At 49.1% G+C, this 19,945-nt stretch overlaps 1 protein-coding gene across 1 annotated transcript; it reads left to right on the top strand.

The window, feature by feature from the left end:
• The first annotated feature begins 738 nt into the window (after window positions 1–738).
• Window positions 739–10,073, top strand: Apln (apelin). The gene is made up of 3 exons (XM_021154033.1): window positions 739–1,153; window positions 6,745–6,916; window positions 7,520–10,073. The coding sequence occupies exons 1-2, from the start codon at window positions 1,087–1,089 to the stop codon at window positions 6,909–6,911; spliced, it is 234 nt and encodes a 77-aa protein (XP_021009692.1). The 5' UTR covers window positions 739–1,086; the 3' UTR covers window positions 6,912–6,916; window positions 7,520–10,073.
• The last annotated feature ends 9,872 nt before the right edge of the window (window positions 10,074–19,945 follow it).

The following is a 19,945-nucleotide window of genomic DNA, read 5'->3' as shown; positions in this document are numbered from 1 at the left end:
GGGGTAGCATCTCAGGTTGGGCAGGGACAGAACGGTGGCCTTTAGATTGGGTGGGATATTGAGGTTTTGCTGTATGCATAAAGAGCTTGGTCACCGAGCCCACCAGTCCAGGTAGAAGGTACTCGCTAGGGGACAGCAGGAGAAATCAATGGTGGTTACCTAAGTTTTATGCACAATCTGGGCAATCACCCCCAATTCTAATTCAGTTGAAGATGCAGAGGAAAAAGGTGGAGTAGGGGAGGTCTTGAGCAAACCCATACTTGCGAATGCAGTGTCAAGGAAAGAAAAAAACAGATTCAGAAATGGAGGGAGGGTGTTGTGGGCAACCCAAATAGGGTCCTTCTGCAAATGCCCAGGTATCCTGACAGCTGTTAAGGAAACCCAGGTGAGAAAGGTTTAAGAGTGCCCCTCACTGTTTCAAATGGTTTACGTGTTTGAAATCCTTCAGGTCTCTACGAACCCTCTGGACCCGGGCCAGGCAGGCATTGTCCGGGGAGCAGTTGTGGGTTGTCTGAGCAGCCGCTCGGCCTTTGTTGTGGGGCCACCTCTGGGTTCTCTCTCGCGCCCTGGATAGGGCTGCAGCATGCTTCCCGGGAGGGGGGCGGTGCGGGAGGCTCACTCCCTCTCCCTCTTCCTGCCTCTCCCCCCAACCCCCGCCTCCTAATGACCACATGACCAAGTGGGCTCGCGGCCAAACCACAAGCTACAAAATGCAGACCCCGAAGTGAGCAGGGAAGCATTCTCTCTAGCAGCCCAGACCAACGGGTAGTTGGGAGTCGCGGGCAGTGCAGCGTCAGCCACTTAGAGAGTTTTTGCCGCCGACCCGAAGCCACCAAGGCCAGCTTCGCGGCGCTGCCCCGCGGCGGCAGAGAAGGCTGCACCAGAGACCAGAGCAGAGGCAGCAAGCAGGAGTGGGGCAGGCAGCCAGCGGTGCGGCTGGGGCGCTCACCCTCCCGCGGTCCGGGAGCCACGCGAGCTCCGTGCCCGCACGCGCCAGCCCCGGCTCGCGCCTTTCTTTGCGTCCGGGTGCCCTGCCTCTCCGCCCACTCGCCGGCTCCTCTGGGCTGCCGCGGACCGAGTTGCAGCATGAATCTGAGGCTCTGCGTGCAGGCGCTGCTGCTGCTCTGGCTCTCCTTGACTGCAGTTTGTGGAGGTGAGTGCGTGCCCTCCTGCTCGCTTGGGGCTCTCCCGAGGTGCAGCCTGCGCGGTCCTCACTTTCCGCCCCACGCGCGCTCTTCCCGCCTCCAGGGAAACACGGTGCGAGCCTTGCAGGAGCAGCCACGCGCCAGCCACACCAGGAGGCCTATTGACAGGGCATCTGGGGCCACGGGGCGACATGCCATGTAGGCTTTGCTTCCTAGGACAGCGCGCGCGCGCGCGCGGGGGGGGGTCGTGATTACCTTGCATATCACCACTTAGCCCCCAGCCCCATGCCCCTCGCAGTTTAAAGTGCTCAGGACCACAAACTTACACCTTATGTCCTGCACCCTGCACCCCAAGTGGGGGTGGGGGGAGAGAATGGCGGTATGTCCAGCTCACCTCGTGAATCAGTGGAGGTGGCTGACCTGAGCTGAGTGGGTCAGGACTCCATGTTGAAGGTCTCTGGGTCTTAGAGTTTAGGGGCCGCTGGACAGTCCAGGGGCTCAAGCTACTGGGGATGATGTGCCAACATGTAGACGTGACACTTGTTGCATAGTCAGGAGCACGCTGTGGGAGCGGGGGCGGGGGCGACCGCAGTGACTAGTGGATCCCAGCTGTTGCTCCTTTAGCCTGTGTGTAAGCAGAGGCAGTGTCCTTAAGGCAGATCTGGACTGGACAGGGCCAGGCTAATCTTCTGTACTCCAAGGTCCTGGATGATTTTGTTCTCTGCTCCATTGTGGGACACCTGGCCCCACAGCGTTCATCTCTCCGGAGACTTGCTTCTTCTTTATTCTGGCTTCCCCCTCCACTCTTGACTCAGGTATAACTTCGGTCCCCAGTCTCCCGGTACCAAAAACCAGGAAACACAGGAACTTGATCTGATAACCTCGGTGCAGCTCTGGGAAGCGGAATCCCTTCACCTCTACCTGTATTAACCCCCTACCTGGAAATTCTCCACACCAATAGATAATCCCTTGTCTACTTCAGTCCCCAGGTCCTCAGAGTCCCAACAGCCCCTGCCCGGTCTGCCTGTCCTCTGTGGGTCAGAGCCTCCTGGGGCTGCCAGCTCCCACCTTCAGCTGCCCCAGTCCTGTGATCTGGCTGTCACAGTAGCCTGCCTGGCACAGCAGAAAGGGAAGGCCAAGACCAGGTGGACAGTTACCAGTGCCAGGGCTGGAGTCACAGGGAGGTGAGAGTGGAGAGAGGGAGTGAACAGGACAGCGAGTTTCCTAGAGGAAGGGCCCAGGAACTTTCTTAGTTTGAACACCCCCCCCCTCAACCCAACAACAGGAGGATGGCTCACTGCCCGGAAGCCTCTGGGGTTCTGGCCAACTCTGCCTGCCTCTGTGTAGCCACCTCCTTTCTGAGCTTTTGTTCTTTGGCATTGCCCCGAACTCAGAACACTGTTGGGCTTCTCAGGAAAGTACATTGGCCTGGTTGATGCCTCCTGCCTCCAGGTGATTTCCTGCAAGACCCTAGCACCGAGGCAAGGCAGTCTCCTCTTGAGGAAGAGCGGTAAAGACTTTCTCCTCAGAAATTCCTGCCAGCCAGGCAATGGCCATAAGTGAGCAAAAACTATGAATAAAGCTACCACAGCAGCCTGCCCCTCCATGGAAGAACATACACAGCCAGTATGGCTGGCAAGACAAGAAAGACATCTTCATCCTTTAATTTCAGGCAAATAGCCCAAGGTGGTGCCTTTAAAGAAGAAAATGGTTGGATACAGAAAGGGTACCCCAGAGGAGGCTGAACCACCTGAAGCTGCATATTTCCCCAGAGGGTATAAGGGAGACTTTGACTAGAAGATACTCTGGGAACCCTTTGGGGTGCAGCTGTTGGGGTGTTACTAGTAAACTCATGAGCTGATTTCAAGGAAGGTAAACCGGCTGCCAGAATACACTGGGTTTCTGGTCTAGACCCTGAAACTTCTTATCCTGTCTTCTCCTTTTACATTAATTTTTTTTGCATACTCTAACCATGTAGGCATAAGCATTACACTTACATTTTATTAAAGACTAGCATTGGCTGCTTCCAAAGCTCCTACTATTTTTCCACCTCCTGATCACTCCTGAATCCAAGAACGGCCCTTCCTTGGAGGTGGCCACCAGCCAGAGATTCAGATACGCACGCACGACTCCTGTATCCTTGTCTAGTAAAAGGAGCCCTAGAATCACTTGCCTTGTCCCTCACACAGACTTGCATGAACTCTCCATAGCCGGAGTTCCCAAAGTTCCAGGTTCTAAAATCATGCTACTTCCTCCCCTCCCGCTCTCTGTTCTGACTTGGAATGCTCACCCTCCCTCCTTCTTTGCCCCTCCTCCAACCACAAAGACTCCTCACTGCCTCCTGACCTGGGAGACACTTTGCTCTGCAGAGACTGAGAGTTTTTGGGGCCTTGCCAAGTGTCCCTTGGTCTCTGAGCACCACTTTCTCTCCTTCTACTCCCTCTTGCCAGCGTCTGCTCCAGTATGCAGTGTAAGGACAGCTTACTGTACCCCTCTCACTGTGGAGGACATCACTCCATCCCCAGTTTTAAACTCTAGGCACCCTTGGAATCTGAGTCAGGCCTGAGTCAGGAAAGGCTAGACAAGTGGAGGCTAGGCTTTCCAGAGCCTTATCCAGAGAAGCAAAGCTGGCAGTAGAAGATAGCAGTGTCTTAGAGAAGGTCAATGTGGAGGCAACCAAGAGTGCTTCATATCCCAGAGACACATGCATTAGTACAGAGTAGTAGATGGAGTAGCATCAACACAAGTGGGACCTCTGTCAGAGCTGTGGGTAGACTTTTAAAGCAATCACTATACAGGCCAGAACCTGAACAAGAAGACAAGTGCACCATTCCTGCTGAGGTTGGCATGTTCCTGAAAAGTTGCACAGACTTCTTCTTTTTCTTCTTCTTCTTCTTCTTCTTCTTCTTCTTCTTCTTCTTCTTCTTCTTCTTCTTCTTCTTCTTCTTCTCCCCCTTCTCCTTCTCCCCCTTCTCCTTCTCCCCCTTCTCCTTCTCCTTCTCCCTCTTCTTCTTCTTCTTCTTCTTCTTCTTCTTCTTCTTCTTCTTCTTCTTCTTCTTCTTCTTCTTCTTCTTCTTCTTCTTCTTTTGTGTCTCAGCAGGGTTGGAGTTTAGGTTGCATGAAAATCAAATCTGCTTCCCCTGGCTGCAGTTCTCAGCTTGAAAATGCTATTGTCTTACTCTCGTGGACAAGGGCTCCAAACTTCTTGGCTCAAGATTCTCTGGGAAAAGCTCTTGCTCCCTTTTAAGCAGAAAATGAGCTGGAATGGCGTATTGAAGTGTACTGGGGGTATTCCCCTGTTTCTAAAGGGGAAAGTCTTTTGTACAGCCAGGACCTCAACAGTGATGAGAATCAATGGCCTCTAATTTGTTCTTTCAGACTGGACAAAGCCAGGGTTTCAGGTGTCAGCTTATCTAACTAGACTCAGCAGTAAAAGTAGGAAACAAGGGGGTGATGGGATCAGAGTGCAGGAGGAGCACACAGACTTCCTGTGATGAGGAAGACAATGAGCTCCAGCCTGATGGGATGGAAGAGGCCATACGGCTTCTGGGGTGGCTGCTTTCCCAGGCCTGGCGGAGCCTCAGAAAGCTCAGTATAGATCTTCTCTGTAGGTCTAGAGTCTAGACATTTTCCTGGCCTGAGTCTGAGCCACTGGTACCATGCTGCTCATCCTGGCTCTTGACCTCCCTTCCTCTAGTGCCCTTCCCTCAAGTCCTCCCTGACTCCCATAGACACTGACAGTCTCAGACCATGACGACATGGAGTGGAGTGATACTTAATCCCTCCTGGCACCATCCATTCATATTTGCTCTACCTCTAGGATACAATGGCCTGGACCATTGTTCCAAATCCAGTAGTTGAAGGCAGGGGTATGAGAACCAAAGTCTCACTTTTTTAAAAGGCCCATAGGGTCCTTCCCTTATGCATGGCCACATGCTGGACACAGTGCTTACCACCTCATACCTGAAATGTGTCTCTGCTTCTGACTTAGCATCAGCATTACTCAGAGCAACCCTCAAGGCTCAGGGTAAGCGTTGATAAGATCTTAAAACTGAGGACATCAGCAAGATCAACTGGTAGGAAAGTATAATGGTGCTCCCCCAGCCCCTTCACTGACGGTAGCAGGAGAGCAGCTCTAAGTCAGACAGAAGCAGTCCCTAACCCTTAATTCTTATGGGTTATAGGTTTAGAGGTTCAGTTGACACACTAACATAACACACTTTAACCATGAGTGCGGAAGTGTGGCAAGTCAACCCTTATAAACCCCTGGGTTTTAATAGGCCTAATGGTTTTCCTTGGATAAGAATGGAAGGGTGTTGTATGGATACAGAGTATGTGCATGGAGACGTACAGCGGGCAGTATGTGTAGTGTACTTGTCTGGCCCTAAAGTCTATGCAAAGGCGGCTCCAAGGACAGACCATGCCCGATTTTCATCCAAGAGGGTGCTAAGTGCCTAGAAATTGTGTGCAAGCTGAAGAAGGTCAAGGACCAAGGGGTCAAGGAAAGAGCTAGAGCGTGGAGGTGTTGGAAGCAGGGAGGATTGGGGGAAGGAGGAGTAATCGACTGGATGCTATATGAACTGTGAACCAGTGGATTCCATTGTTAGGGCTCAGTGGCATCATTACTTCTGCACTAAGCCAGATGTAGGCAGATGGAGACAGGAGCCTGGGCAAGCATATTAGAAACCAGATGGCCTTAGAATGGAAAGAGTGTATATCAAATTTTGGATAGGAGGTGTGATCCAGAATGGTAACCCCAACAACCCACCCCTCTCCTGGTGTAGCACAGTGCAACAGATCACAGTCCCCTCACTCCTGTATTTCTTAGCTTCTAAGTCCGGTCACAGGCTGAGTAGAACCCAGAACGAAGCAGGAGGAGTTAGTTAAGTCCCAGCCACACTCTCAAGGAAGCCTTGGGAACAAGGAAAAGCCTCAAAGATACCTACCTGCTGGTAAGGTGCTCAAGATGGGGCAGAGGAGGTCTCTAGCACACAAAAGTGGGTCAGTTATCAAAAGATGTAAGCATGGCGTGACATGCATTTGTTATTTGCTTTAAAATATTGCAGCCAAGAAAAGATAGATAGATAGATAGATAGATAGGTAGGTAGGTAGATAGATAGATAGATAGATAGATAGATAGATAGATAGATAGATCAAGTGAAGCATACAGGATTATATTCAATAACTGTGATGTCTAGGTGTGGGTTCATGAAGGGACATCAGTGTGAGGTTGTACATCTAAAATGGTTGAAGTACCCCAGCTATAAATGTGTCACAAGGAATTGTCCCTGCACCCTAATCGAGTATAGGCTTGATGTTGCAGGGTGCACCCCCAATCATGACGTTTCCAAAGGAAAAGCTTGTTTGTGCTTGGTGATACATGATACAACTGTCTGAACAATGTAAAGTCCTCAGTGGTAAAATGAGTGGTTGACTTGTCCCAGAACAGTGTTTGAATGGGACATCTTTTCATCAGGGTAGAAAAGAAAATTATGAGGGACACCACCTTGTGGAGAAGTACTGTCCCTTGGACTGTGGCCTCCCCTACGGTCTCTCTCAATCCATCTTCCTGGCTAACAGACTTTTCTTGTCTCTGCAGTGCCACTGATGTTGCCTCCAGATGGAACAGGGCTAGAAGAAGGCAGCATGCGCTACCTGGTGAAGCCCAGAACTTCGAGGACTGGACCAGGAGCCTGGCAGGGAGGCAGGAGGAAATTTCGCAGACAGCGCCCCCGGCTCTCCCATAAGGGCCCCATGCCTTTCTAAAGCAGGTATTGGAGCCCCTTGTCAGTTGGTAACTCTAAAGGGGATGGGCAGCCTACTATCAACAGCTAGACAAACCAGGGTCTTAGGGCTTCTTAAGAGCTAGTAAAAGTACTCATCCCATTATAGAAGAGGTTACTGTGGCCCAGAGAAAGGCTTAGTGTTGGGACCAGTCTCCTGACTCCCTCCCAAGAGCTAAGTGGGATTGGACAAACTGTTGTCATTGGAGTGTTCTGGAAGTTCTAGCAGTCTGGAGAGGTGTGCCGAGGGAAGGTATAGCTACAGATATCCAATGTGCACTCTTACGGGTAAATGGGAGGGCAGCAGAGAGCCTTGGGACAGTTGGGTAGGGAGCAGGAGAGCTTGAATGGTAGGTGTTCAGAGCTGTGAGAGCAGAGAAGACCAAAAGGTTGATGCAGAGAGCAGGGCCTATGCCTGCCTCTGAGGCCTAGCCTGTATCCCCTCTCACTACAGCTAGAAAAAGTGGGGATCAACTTGGTGCCTTGGGATTATGGGTGGAGTGGGAATGCCTTCTGTCTCCTCTTTTCCTAAGGCATTCCTTTGACCTAGGATATGTCTTTGATTTCTCTCTGGTTGTTTTGTCCCTTTAGGATTGAGGGCTCTCCAAGTGCCCTCCTGGTGCCGGTCTCTCTACTCCACAGATGAGTTCTCTTCTCTGGAATCCTCACATCAATTTGGCTTTCATCTTGCACCTGTTCTAGCTGCTGCTGATGGTCCCGGCTCTTCTCACCCACCAAGTTCCTCTAATGGCGTGGTCTCGCCCCTCACTTGGATGATTTCATTCCTCTCACAAGGATCCCTTTGGCCCATCCTCCTGGCCACTCCTTGGACTGCCCTTGGAGACCCAGGTTCTCCTTGACCTGTTCCATGCGATAGTCCCTATCTTTCAGCCGTAGCCTTCTCTTGGCTCCTCCCTCTTTTCATTTGCCTTGGGCACTGGACAAGAACACTCCCTTCTCCATTGGATTCCTGCACATCCATGCTTTCTTATCAATTGGACCTCTTGCCTGGAAGGGAGTACCGAGATGTGCAATGAGACTTTGGTTGAGAGGGATTGGGTGTTGGGGTCCAGAAAAGGTGCACTGGGGAAACTGAATGGTGGGCATGAGGAAGGGGTGTGGAGAAATAGCTGTCACAGCCTCTTCCTTAGCTCTCTCTGGCCCTGTTAAAGGAAGATGCAAAGGAGAGGAGCCCATGAAGTACTATGTCACCGTGTCTCCTAATATCTTCGCTCTCTCTGTTCTATTGCAGCTAGTTCAGTCCCCAGGTCAGAAGGGGAGAGTGCGGATCCTGACATGGTTCTATACTCTTCTGGGAGTAATTTTGCCAAAAAAAATAATCCCAACCAATCAACCAAACAACCCACAGAAAATCAGAGCCCAAAGGACCCTTGAAGATCACTTAGCTTCCTTATGCAAAAGCTTGCACAAATAGGCCCTGGAGAGGGAAGTAACTTGCTTAGAGCCACTGCAGAGCCCCACAGGGCACTAGGGCCCTCAACTCCCACTTTATGATGCCCTTTTTCCTCTTGATGATGTCCTTTCAAAGCAAATGAAGTGCCTTTTGCTGGGTTTAGTGAAGCGGGTGGCTAGGAAGGAAAAGCAGGGAGAGACAGGCCAACTGTGAACTGCTTTGTGTGAGAATGGAGCGTCTCCCTCCCAATGTGGCCTGGAAGAGTCCCTAAGTGGTGAGATATACCCCACACAGGCCTATTCCCAGGCTCATGCCATTTTAATTGGGGTTCTCAGGCACTGAAACTACCATTTAGCCCCTGACACTGGTTGTCATGAATCCCTGTGTTGACTGTGCCCTTGATCTTGGGGCTTTTGGGGGATGGAGAAAGGCAAAGAAAGGAAGGAGAGGTGGAAGAAGGAAGGAGAGATGGGAGGATGTGTAGGTGGGATCTATCACTCCACCAAGGGGGTCTCATCTCTCACCAGGAGCCTTTTGTAGCCCTTCCCTGAAGGGAGACTCTCATCTTCTCTGCCTGAGCACATGTTCTTCTCAGAGGCCTCTCAGGAGGGAGAAAAGAGAAGACAGAAGCTTGATATTCACTTATATATGTGTAGGGTAGGGGGAGTCAGGACCCCCAAGCCCCATAATAACCTGATTGCCTATTCATCCTTCCCCAAAGCCTTCCTATCTGCTGCTGCTAATGCTGCTGCTGCTGCCTCTGCTGCCGTTTCAAGGCCCACCCTGGGGAGCAGGGCCAGGCATAGCGTCCTCACCTCTTGGGCTAGAAGTGGGAGCTGGCTGGTGCCTCTTCTACTGCTGGTACCCCTACCAGGGACCGGGCCTTCTCCGTCTTTGTTGTTTCTGCACCTCCTGCCTTATCAGCCTGCCATGGCCAGCCCCACAGGGAAAGGGAGGGGGGATATTGGCTGAGAAAGAGGAGAGATAGAAGCACAAGAGGGGAGTGAACGGGCCCAGTGGGCTGTCTTATTTAAAGTGGTTGTGTGTGATTCTTATACTAATTTATATAGAGATATTAAGGCCCTTTGAGTTAGAGAAACTGTCCCCTTCCCATAAGTGTGTTCGCTATGTTTGTAAAAATTGTTCCATGTAAATATGTCTTTATAATAAAGAGTTAAAAGTTGACAGTTTGCCCTTACTCTTTGAGGTCATATTCAGGAGGGGCATTCTTTTCCTCCTAGGGCCAATCTTGTCCCTGTGCCCACAGATTGCACGTGTAGGGAGGTCAGTGCTTGTATCCCAAATTGGTTCTAGGTCAACTGGCCTCAAACTGATTTGCCACAAGCTCACAAAAAGACTCGCTATGCTTAAGGGCCAGTTCACATAAATTTGAGCCCCTTTTAAGTCCTTTGGCATCTGTTCGAATGTCCTCATTTTTCTGGCAGTGTCACTTAAAGGATTTTTTTTTCAGAAGCAATTCATTTAAGGACACACTGATCAAAGGTGGGATTTGTACCAAACGCTGTTTTGTAGCCCTGGTGGGTGTCTTCTGTTTTATCTGCTTTTGAATACTTTCGGGACTTTTTAGCCAGTTTGCCTTTCTTGACAAATGTTGTCCTCAGCCATAAATACATTTGGTAATGACTTTGTATGTATCGTTTTATTGTTTCACAAAGTGGAGTTGCTTGATGAATGAGATAACCTGGAAAATAAACTTCGAGGAGTTCGATACGATCCTGCCCCATCTGTCTTATTTTTTTCATGCTTGTTGTCAAAATGTCAATATCTTGCCGAACAGACAGGAACATTGGGTACATGCTAATTTGGCTAATAAACCCATTAGGTACGCACAAGAATACACAATGCAGAACAAAACCCAGTGAGGAGACAGAATCATCAGAATAGATGCGTTGGATAAATCTTGTGAGAAATTCTGTAGATTTGACACATATTTAGTGCTGAAAAGATTTAATGTGAAAGAAAATGCCTTCAGACCAACTTGCTAAACAGTCATCAAACTGCTCAGTAGGTGACAACATAGAAAAAGTCACCCACAAGCATTCTTAAGTATCTCATCATTAATGGAATATTGCATATTGCGCCATAGCAATTTTAAAAATATGACATTTTGTTGCAAGTGCCTCTTAGGAAAACATGTAGTTTTAAAATTGCTAGTTTGCTGTTTAAGAGGAACTTAGCTCGTGTAGGCCGAGCTTGGATTGTGGATGGGCTAGCTTTAAGCTGATTGGTTTGTTATCTCCCTAATCACAACTCCCCAACCCCAGCTCTACTTTCACAGGAAAGCAAGGACAAAGGCACAGTGCCAGGCAACAACTGAATTCTGACCCATAAGCATCCAGGCTTTCTAGCAATTTAACAGAGCTCTTTAAAAATGACTAGCTCATTTTATCATTAGGACATCTTGGACAAAAGTCTGCCATTCGCATCTTATGGATGAGAAAACATGGCTAGGAGAGGGTATGATCTTGGTCCAAAGTTTCATAGCTTGTAAGTGACTATAGAATTTACATCATGAATTCTAGAATGCAAAGTCTGTACAGTAGAACAGAAGGTTTCCTAGTCATGAGAAAAAATGAAGTATAAAATGTGTTTGTTTGTTTGTTTGTTTGTTTTCCAGTCAGTGAAACAGAATTTTAGAGTAGGAGGCACCATGGTCTGGTGGGATCAGGGAGAATGAAGAGAGGCTAAGCGATTAAAACTGGCCCATCAAGACCCAACAGAGTCTGGGTAGAGGATGGTGAGCAGGGAAGGCTGGGACTAAGAAAGAAACAGCAGACACTAGGGTGCAGAGAGCAAGTGTGGTGAAGTGCACATCATCAAGTAGGTGTGAGCTTGACTCCCTTGGCACAGAGGACAAGAGGAAGAAAAACTCGTGTCCCTCTGTTAAGATAACTGGACTTGAGACCTAACTAGAGCAGGGGCATGCAGGTTATATCCTTTGCAGATACCTTGTCTTGACCAAACAAATGCAAGCGAATCAGAGCAGTGTCGGTTGTCAAAATGGTGAGCCTTGAGACAACACTTGGCCCAGGATCGCTATGAATGTGGACCAACACAAAAGCATATGCACACCAGACATTATGAGCTTTCTTTGTAACATGATTATGTGGCTTTTTCTTTCTTTTTTTCCCCATTTATGCATGCATTTGTGTATGTGGGCACCTGCGTGTGAGCTTGCTTACCGTAGTGCACATGTGGAAGTCAGAGAACCACTGGCTGGAGTTGTCTCTCTCCTTCCACAGTGCGGGTTGTGGTTATGGGACTCAGGTTATCAAATTCGGCTGAAAGGTCTCTTAACCACTGAGCCATCTTACCGGCTGGTTTATACAGTCCTTGAGTGTGACAGTTGTAGCTATCAGTGTCACACAAAATAAATGCATGCATACGCTCATAACCTGCAAGTTGAGGTTAGATGCCTGCTAGACAAATCAATAATTCACCTGATGATTTCTGAACAAGAGGTCCCAGCCTGAGGAGGCAAGGAAGGCAGGCAAAAGACCTGAGAAACAACACTGCTTCCAAAGCCATCTAGAAACTGGGCAGCCTCCGAAATGACAAAGATTGGGAAACCAGATTTGGGACATACATGGCTTTTCAGGTCCCAGGTGTTGCTGTCAAATGAGCCATGGCTACTGGCTATGAAGCCCTTTCTCTTCAGACTCTTTGATTGACTTGAGACCCCTATTTGGGGCTGGGCTCTTCTACAACCAAAGAGCTCAAGGCCTAGAGTAAGTGGCCATTCCAGGGTGCTTATATAATCCTGTTTCTCAGATCCAAAGGCTATTCAGCTAAATTTCTCAATCCAAATCTCTCTGCCCAGATTGAACCAATGCCAGCTAACTACCAAAGAAAATGGTAGAGAAGACTTAGTTAATACCTTCCTGTCCTGGCTGGCAAAGGCTGTTCACCCTGCCAGCATTTCTCTGGAACACCCAAAAGGAAGGCCTCTGGAGGTCTCCTTTGAAAACCTACTTTCCCCTTCCTAGTGGCAAGTGCTTGGAGAGATAGCCTAGCAAGGAACTCCCCTGCTGGTGCTTTGGAGTACAGCCGAAAGGTCAATCGAAGACTGTTTGTGGCAGGGACCAGAGCACTTTTTCTGTCCAGTCTTTTCAAATCTGCCCCCTACTTATGGATTACATCTGCCTTGTCCTACAGAAGCAGCCATAGACAGACAGCACATAAATCAACAGGTGGGACTCTGTTCCAACTAAGCTCCACGTTTAAAAACAGGTAGCAGGCTATAGTCTGGCCAAACCCCTTCTCATGAAGCATTGGCCACTTCTTTGACTTACCATGCAGACCCAGCAAAGGGATATGTGGGGCAGGGGACATTTACAGTTGAGGGAATGTCATCAACTGCCTGTCATATGACCCCCGCACCAGGGTGCAACAATTATCTCACATAAGCCTGCTTTTCCTCCTTGCCCGGGATGCTGCTGTTTGCTTCTCAGTGCTCTCTGATCAGGATTGTGTAGCATCACATGGGTGGAGTGCTCAATACAGACCTCAGTGCCCAGGACTGGCTCACTAAATAGGTGCAGTTATTATCTCTCCTCAGCTTCACACAGGCTCTGAGATGTGGACAGAGAAGCCATTAATGATCTCTGCTTTATACAGAGAGGAAAAAAAAGTACTTGAGGAGGTGAAATCACTTGTTCAAGTGCATGAAGTAGCTCTACTTGGCAAGCCATGCTTCAAAGCTAGGTCTAGCCTCAGCACGGGGTCACGGTCCTGCGCCTCGGTCACTGGAAACTTCAGCTCTCCTAGATAACACCCAAGGCCTTCCCCAGGGACATATTTGGCCCACGGCATTCTCACTTGGGCTACAGCCTGGAAGGCTTCTCCAAAGGCACCAAGTCCACACTATCAGCACCTCACCTGGGGACCCGGAGTTCCAATTATGGAGATAGACACCTGTTCCAGGAGACTTAGTATTTAGGGATCCTTACTTGAGGGATCAGAGGCCCGTAAACCTAGAATCTGCTTCTGCCTTGGTTTTCTGGGCAGCTTGGCCATGCCTTTCTTTGACTGTTCAACCACCCTCCCTGCTAGGCCAGCTTGAATGGGTAGATAGTGTTGAAGCACGTTTGGGAACAATGCTTATAGCAGGGGATCCCAGCAAACAATGAAAGTGCTTCAGGTACTTTGGGTTGTGCTGTGGAGGCAGCTCAGGTCTAGGAGAAGAAATACACATAGGGTGGGGCATTGCCCTCAGCTGGAAAGGAAGGCCATTGCTGGGCTATGTGGGTTTACATGACTTCCCTTTACTCCAGAGAGGCTGCTACCTCTCGGTCACCTTTCTCCCATTGTGTAAATTGCTTTTCCTTCTTCTGTCAGCAGCATTGAAGAATTGATAGGGCTAAATCAAGGGAGCCCAGTAGCAGGAAGCTCCCAAGCTCAAAGCTCTAGATCCTACCCCAGCTTGGCCAGTAGCTAACTGGGTGATTCCCAGGTCATCTTTTAGGGTTCCAGTTTTCCCTCATCTCTTCTCATAGGACAATCTACCAGGGGTCTCCCGTTCTCAGCCGTAGAGAATCCCAAGATCAGAGCTGATGAGCCTGGGAGGCCATTCTGTGAGTCACACTCCTTCAGTTTTACAGACGGCAAAATTGAGACTCAGGCCCAGAAAGTGACACTTAAAAGGGGCATGACTAGGTAGCATTAGAACGCTTCTCATGAGCCCTGCACAGAGCTCCACCTGCTTTGACTTAGTCTCCATCATAGTCCCATTCTGTAGCAGAGAAGACAGAGGCATTGAAAAGCTAAGTCACCCACTCGTTTAAGGGCCTCGCATGGTATGTGCAAGAGAACTCAGAGGATCAAGGTGGTATTGGAATCTTTCTGGGCCTCAGTTTTATCCTTTCTGAAATGAAAATCATAGTCCTTTGCAGGCCGGGAATATACCTCAGTGGTGGAGTATGTGCTTAGCATGCATTAGGTCCAGGATTCCATGCCCCTCAAAACTGGGAATCTTTTTTTGGGTGGGGGTTCAAGACAGGGTTTCTCTGTATAGCCCTGGCTGTCCTGGACCTCACTCTGTAGACCAGGCTGGCCTCGAACTCAGAAATCCACCTGCCTCTGCCTCCCAAGTGCTGGGATTAAAGGCATGCACTACCACTGCCAGGCCAAAACTGGGAATCTTAACATTTTTCAAATGTATATTGAGTGCCTATGATGTACCACATTCCTTATGAGTTAGAGAGAGATAAATGTTCAGGGCTTCTAGGCAGTTTCTCTGGGGATCATGGGGATGTTGGAGGAGGCTTGGGAGATGGGACCTCAGGAATGAGTCTGGAACAAGAAGGAGGGAGGCCTTTGTAGAAGAAGCCCAGGGCTCATGTAGAAACACTGAGGCTGGAAGGGGAAGACATGACTTCTTCTTAAAGCCATTTTACAAAGAGGAGAGGTTGTGAGAGGCTGTGTGACTTGCCCAATAAGAGATTCCATTGAAATCCTATAGAGACTCCTGCCCTAGACTGGGAAGGTAGAGTACTTGATGATAGCTAAGACATTGTCTCCTGGCAATCTGCTCAAATGCTCTTATCAATTTTACCAGTTGCTTAGGAAAGGTAGTGCCCCTCCCCTTACAGAAGTGGGTGATTGAGTGCACCTGGGCCAACTTTCAGGCTGGCAGGATACTCTGAAAGCTTCTAAATTCTGCAATCCTAGCCAAAGGTTCAGCTCTTCTATCTCCAGTCCGCTTGCTCAGTTTTGGGGGGAGAAATGTAGCATGAGAGGCTTCCCCCTGCTGGCGACGTGTTGGAACTGCAGAGAGTTTTTCCCCTTCTCGGAGCTCCGCACCTGCGAGTGAGCTTTTGCATGGCTACTCTGCTGTTTGCTTCTGATGGGATGCTTCCTCCAGTGAACTCCGTGTTCCCACTGGTCTCTTCCCTATCAGTGGCCTTTCTGTTACCCTGAAGTGCCAGAGGGAAGTTCCATCACTTCTGCAGGCAATAGCAGCAACATAACATTATTGTATGTGTTCCTGGAAGATCTCTCCGAGTGTGTCTAGTCTCTGGTCTCTTCTTTGCCCCTGTCTGCACTGGTGAAGTTGTATAGGGTGTTTCTGCCCAGAACACTCTGATTAATGGACATTGCTGTGCCGTAACGGTTATCCAATATTTTCAAGGTGTTACTCCGGTTCATCTTAACCCAGAGCGTTAGGAGGCCACGGGCATCACTCCTGTTTCCAAGCCTCTTCTAAGTGACTAAAAATGTCGTCCCAATTCCGGATTCTCCGCTGGGGTGTCCGCAGCGCCACCTGGAGAAGTCAAGTTCAAGTCCATAACGGGAAGGGGAAACAGTGGAATCCGGGACCAAATGCGGTGGTTCCCTGTCTTTCGTGTACCTGGGTGCCGCTGACCTACCGCTGGGAGTCACGCCTTACCCTCAGGGCATCCACGCATAGGGCAGGAAGGGGAAGGCAGAGTCCAGGTTGGGGGAACCTGTTTGGTTCGAAGTGAGTGGCGAGGGTCCAGAGGGTCTGGAGGAGAGAACTTCCTCCAAGATTAGGCTCATGGCTTTCCCTGCTGCGATCCTTAATGAAGAGCCGCTCCTCGCTTGCTCATACTGGTTCATTTGATGATGGATGTGAATGCATACACTTTATTTGGGGTGAACCAGGAGTTAAATACCTTTTGCAGGAAGGAATGTCCAGGAAGAGCTCATTGGCTGAACGTTGGGGGCTACCTAGATACCCCAATAGCATAGAGAACTCCTGGTGTTTATGCTACTTGATCTGTGGTCCTCAGTGGGGTGTTGTGGGGTGTTCTAGAGCAGGTAGAGGCAGGTAGGGAATGGCTCCACTCCCGCTGTTCTCATTTCTGAGAGTCCAGGGATTTGAGCTCATTTAACCTTATCGTTCTTCTGCCTGTCTGGCTACAAGGTCCCACATATCCTACATAAAAATACTAGCCCACGTTGCCCAATCGCAGCAAGCAAAATCCCCTGGTGAGGTCATTAGCTGAGTACCTGAGCCACTACATTGGGACAGAAATGTCAGATCAGAGTCTAATGAATCCCCGAACCTGACTCAAAGGGAAAGCTGGATGTGACCAGAATGACGGGAGCTCAGGAAAAACCCATTCAGTTTCTAGAAACGAGCATTGCAAAGAGTCGCTTTGTCCTTCTTCCAGAGGTAGAATGCACCAGTCACACAGCACCAACCTTTCTAAGATGTACCCTTTATGGCTCCTCTAACTGTGGTTGTAACTCTTTCATGCACAAGTCCAAGAAGGGAGGCGCTGTTCTTTCCATCTGCCTCCCTCCTGATAGGGTGCTCCTAAGTTCTGAGAAGCGTTGTAACAGAAAGGAAACTGCCATGCAAGCTCTGGAACTTGATAACTGGGTCCCTGCTCATCCATCTTCCTTCACTTCCCTTACTACCCTGTGGAGATGATCCTTGTACCCTTGGGTCTTTAGCCTCAGTGAAGAGATTCAAACTAAAAGCAACCTGAAAAGAAAACCACTACTACAAGCATGCTCGTGGGGAGTTCAAAGCTCTTGGGGTCGGTACAGGGCCCTGCCCTTGGTGGGTCGCCTTCTCTCTCTCTCTCTCTCTCTCTCTCTCTCTCTCTCTCTCTCTCTCTCTCTCTCTCTCTCTCTCTCTCTCTCTCTCTCTCCTCTCTCTCCAGATGGTATAGGAGGATGCAGAGCTAACAGGCACTTGGTGGGAACTTCAGCTGAACCATCATGTCACAAGGCAAGCCAGTGTTTATTGAGTACTGATGTACTAGGTACTATTCTGTGTGCTTTCCTTCTACCATACTGATTGAATCCCCCAAGACAACGGCACTAGGCAGAAACTCTCACCCCCCATTTTTGTGGATGGGAAAAGCAAAGTTCAATATGCGTAAGCAAATTGCCTATAGTCACACAGTTAGTAAGCTGTGCCAAGATTTAAAAACTGCAGTCTACCTCCAGGACTATGACTGAACCATCTATACAATCCTTGCTGAGCAGTTGCTTTGTCTCTGCTTGCTTACCTCCAGTAATGAGGAGTTCATTACCTCGAAAGGCAGCCTGCTTTGGTTTCACCCAGCCACAGCCACAGCCACAGCCACAGCCACAGCCACAGCCACAGCCACAGCCACAGCCACAGCCACAGCCGGTAGACTCTTCTGGCAAGTCTACCCAGGTTTTAGTTACTCAGACGTCACAATGATCTAAGTTTCCTGAAGATGCAAGTGAGGAAGAGGTTATAGCAAATATTCCTCTTGTTCATCCTCACACAGCAAACCTGAGGATTTCTTTGAGCTCCGAGAAATCTTGATGTCATTTTGGGGGAGGGGCTGACGTTTAGTCACACCTCTCCTCTTATCACAGAATTCCCCCAAGGGACCTAGGCTTCTTTGTTACCCCATGGACCCCATGCGGTGACTGAGAACCAGATAAGGTTGAAGCGGGAAGTAAAAATGGTTCTATCCACCTCGACCTTCTTTTCAGTTGAGGACCGTGGATGATCAGGCCTTGTCTCTAGTTCTAACCCTGAGCATCCACAGCACCGAGTGTATTAATAGATGCTCACTAATGCCAAATGAACGAACGAGCTCCAAGAGTGTGAAGTGCAAGCCCACAGCCTCCTTTCTGGCTGGCCTCAATTTCCTGCAAGAGTTAGTTTTGCATCCTGCATTGAGAGCCTTAAAAGCAGCATTTCCATGGTAACAAAGCATAGACTTGCCACTTTGAAGGGCCAAAATTTTTTCTGTCACACAGAATCTGAGCTTACTCCAGAAAAAAAAAAAAAAAAAAAACCACCCTAAATGCCTCCAGTGTCTGAGTAGCAGGCAACTGTTAGTTGGGAGACCTGAGGAATAGGCACTGCCAAGGGCAGATCCCCCAGAGCATATCTCCTCAGGGAAGTTCTTGGGCCCATCAACAGCGCTGGAGTTTCCATGGTAACAACACTAGGCTAATGGGTTGCCAGGGTGACAGCGCGCTACTGCTAAGATTGCACGGGACTGGACCACACAGGGCCACTGAGTTGAAAAGATGCTAATAACACCTTTCTGAGTCTCTATGACAACAACACTCAAACACCCTGTAGGCTTTGTCCTGAATGCAGATTAGACCCCTACCCTTCACCCTCAGCAAAGAATGCCCTGAAAGGTGGGCCCCCTATCCCAGTGTGCTTTGGATTTTGCCCCTGCTCAGACTGCCAGGTTAAAACAGCCTGGGTCTGCAAGAAGGTCTGGGACAGGAACAGGGCTTGGCCCAATAGATGTGGGAGCAAATAGAGCTTTGGCTACCTTCTGGGCCCAGTGCCTCTCACTGCAGCTGTTTTCAGGCTACTTGGGTTCACGTAGTCCAGGAGCAAAGCCAGGAACGCTGGGCCAGACTTTTCAAACTCTTTGCAAAGCCATAGCCCAGATAAATTGTATCAAAGCTCTCGACATCACCACCTGAGTCTCACTCTTCTTCCTCCCAGCGTCCTCCCGCCCCAGGCACCCACAATTCTGTGGAACACAATTTGAAAAGTCTCAACTTTGGATCATTTCTAACTTGGATTCTTTGATCCCAGAGACCACTCGGGCTTCTAGGTTTTCTACCTGTTTGTGGAGTTGGTTTAAAACAAAACAAAACAAAACAAAACAAAAAAAGGTGTGTGGGGGGAGGGGAGAGAAGCTTCTATTGTGTGGCCAGGCAAAAGCATTTAGGACAGACTTTCCAGAATTGAGTTCCACACTTGTCACGTGCTAGCCAGCAGTTTAGGACATGCTTTCTGTGTTAGCCATCATGTCTTCTTCAGAACAAGCCATCAAGGCAGGCATGACTGACTCCATTTAATGAAGGACAAAGGAAGCTCAAGGCAGGGAAAAGGGAGTCCCGGTGGGTGCACCAACCTGGGTGACCATCTCTTCACAAGGGGTGCTACTTATGAATTCCAGCAGAGAATTCTGTGAGCAATGATGACCTATGACCTCTCTCTGGTGACAATGAGCTGAAACAGGTGGATCCATCCAAGTCATTAGAGACCCCTTACAGCCCCCCACACACACACACACAAGGCCCCTGTCATTATCCACATGCAACACATTGCCTTGTCAGGGGAAGTATTATCTCTCCACAATGTTGCGCAGCTGCAAGCCGTAAAAGGCATATGATCTTGTTAGAACGTGGATAGCTATGGTGATTCCCAGTTACCATGGAAACTCAGGAAGGTGTATGCCCATCAGCTGCACCAAAGATCTGTACTTATTTGGTGTGGTGGGACACACCTAAAATCCGAGGACTTGGAAAGCTGAGGCAGGGGTTCTACAGAGCAAGACCTTGTCTTAGATCGAACTCAACTAAATTAGCAATGAACAACAACAACAAAAAAGTTTTGTAGGGTTAGGAGGATGGATCAGCAAGCAAATCATTTGCTGTGCAGGCCTCGTGACCTGCGTTCAGTTTCTGGAGCCATGTAAAAGTGGGAGGAGAGAGAGAATGCTGCCAAGTTGTCCTTGACTCCCACACGTGCTGTGGCAACTGTGTGCTTGCATGCACACCACCGCCACAATAATAACAAATAAAATTGCCGTAAAAGGTCTGTAATTATTCCTTCAGCAGCACAATCCCTTTCTTTCTTTCTTTTTTTTTTT

Source organism: Mus caroli, chromosome X (assembly GCF_900094665.2).
Source record: "Mus caroli chromosome X, CAROLI_EIJ_v1.1, whole genome shotgun sequence".
NCBI classification, from domain to species: Eukaryota; Metazoa; Chordata; class Mammalia; order Rodentia; family Muridae; genus Mus; species Mus caroli.
The sequence above is the reverse complement of the archived record's forward strand: the minus strand, read 5'-3'. Positions and strand labels throughout refer to the sequence as shown.

Bases quoted from the DNA above. Each gene is read 5' to 3' on its own strand.
- Apln (XM_021154033.1), top strand. From the start codon at position 1,087: ATGAATCTGAGGCTCTGCGTGCAGGCGCTGCTGCTGCTCTGGCTCTCC. The intron at 1,154-6,744 runs GTGAGTGCGTGC...TTGTCTCTGCAG, and splicing joins CTTGACTGCAGTTTGTGGAG to TGCCACTGATGTTGCCTCCA.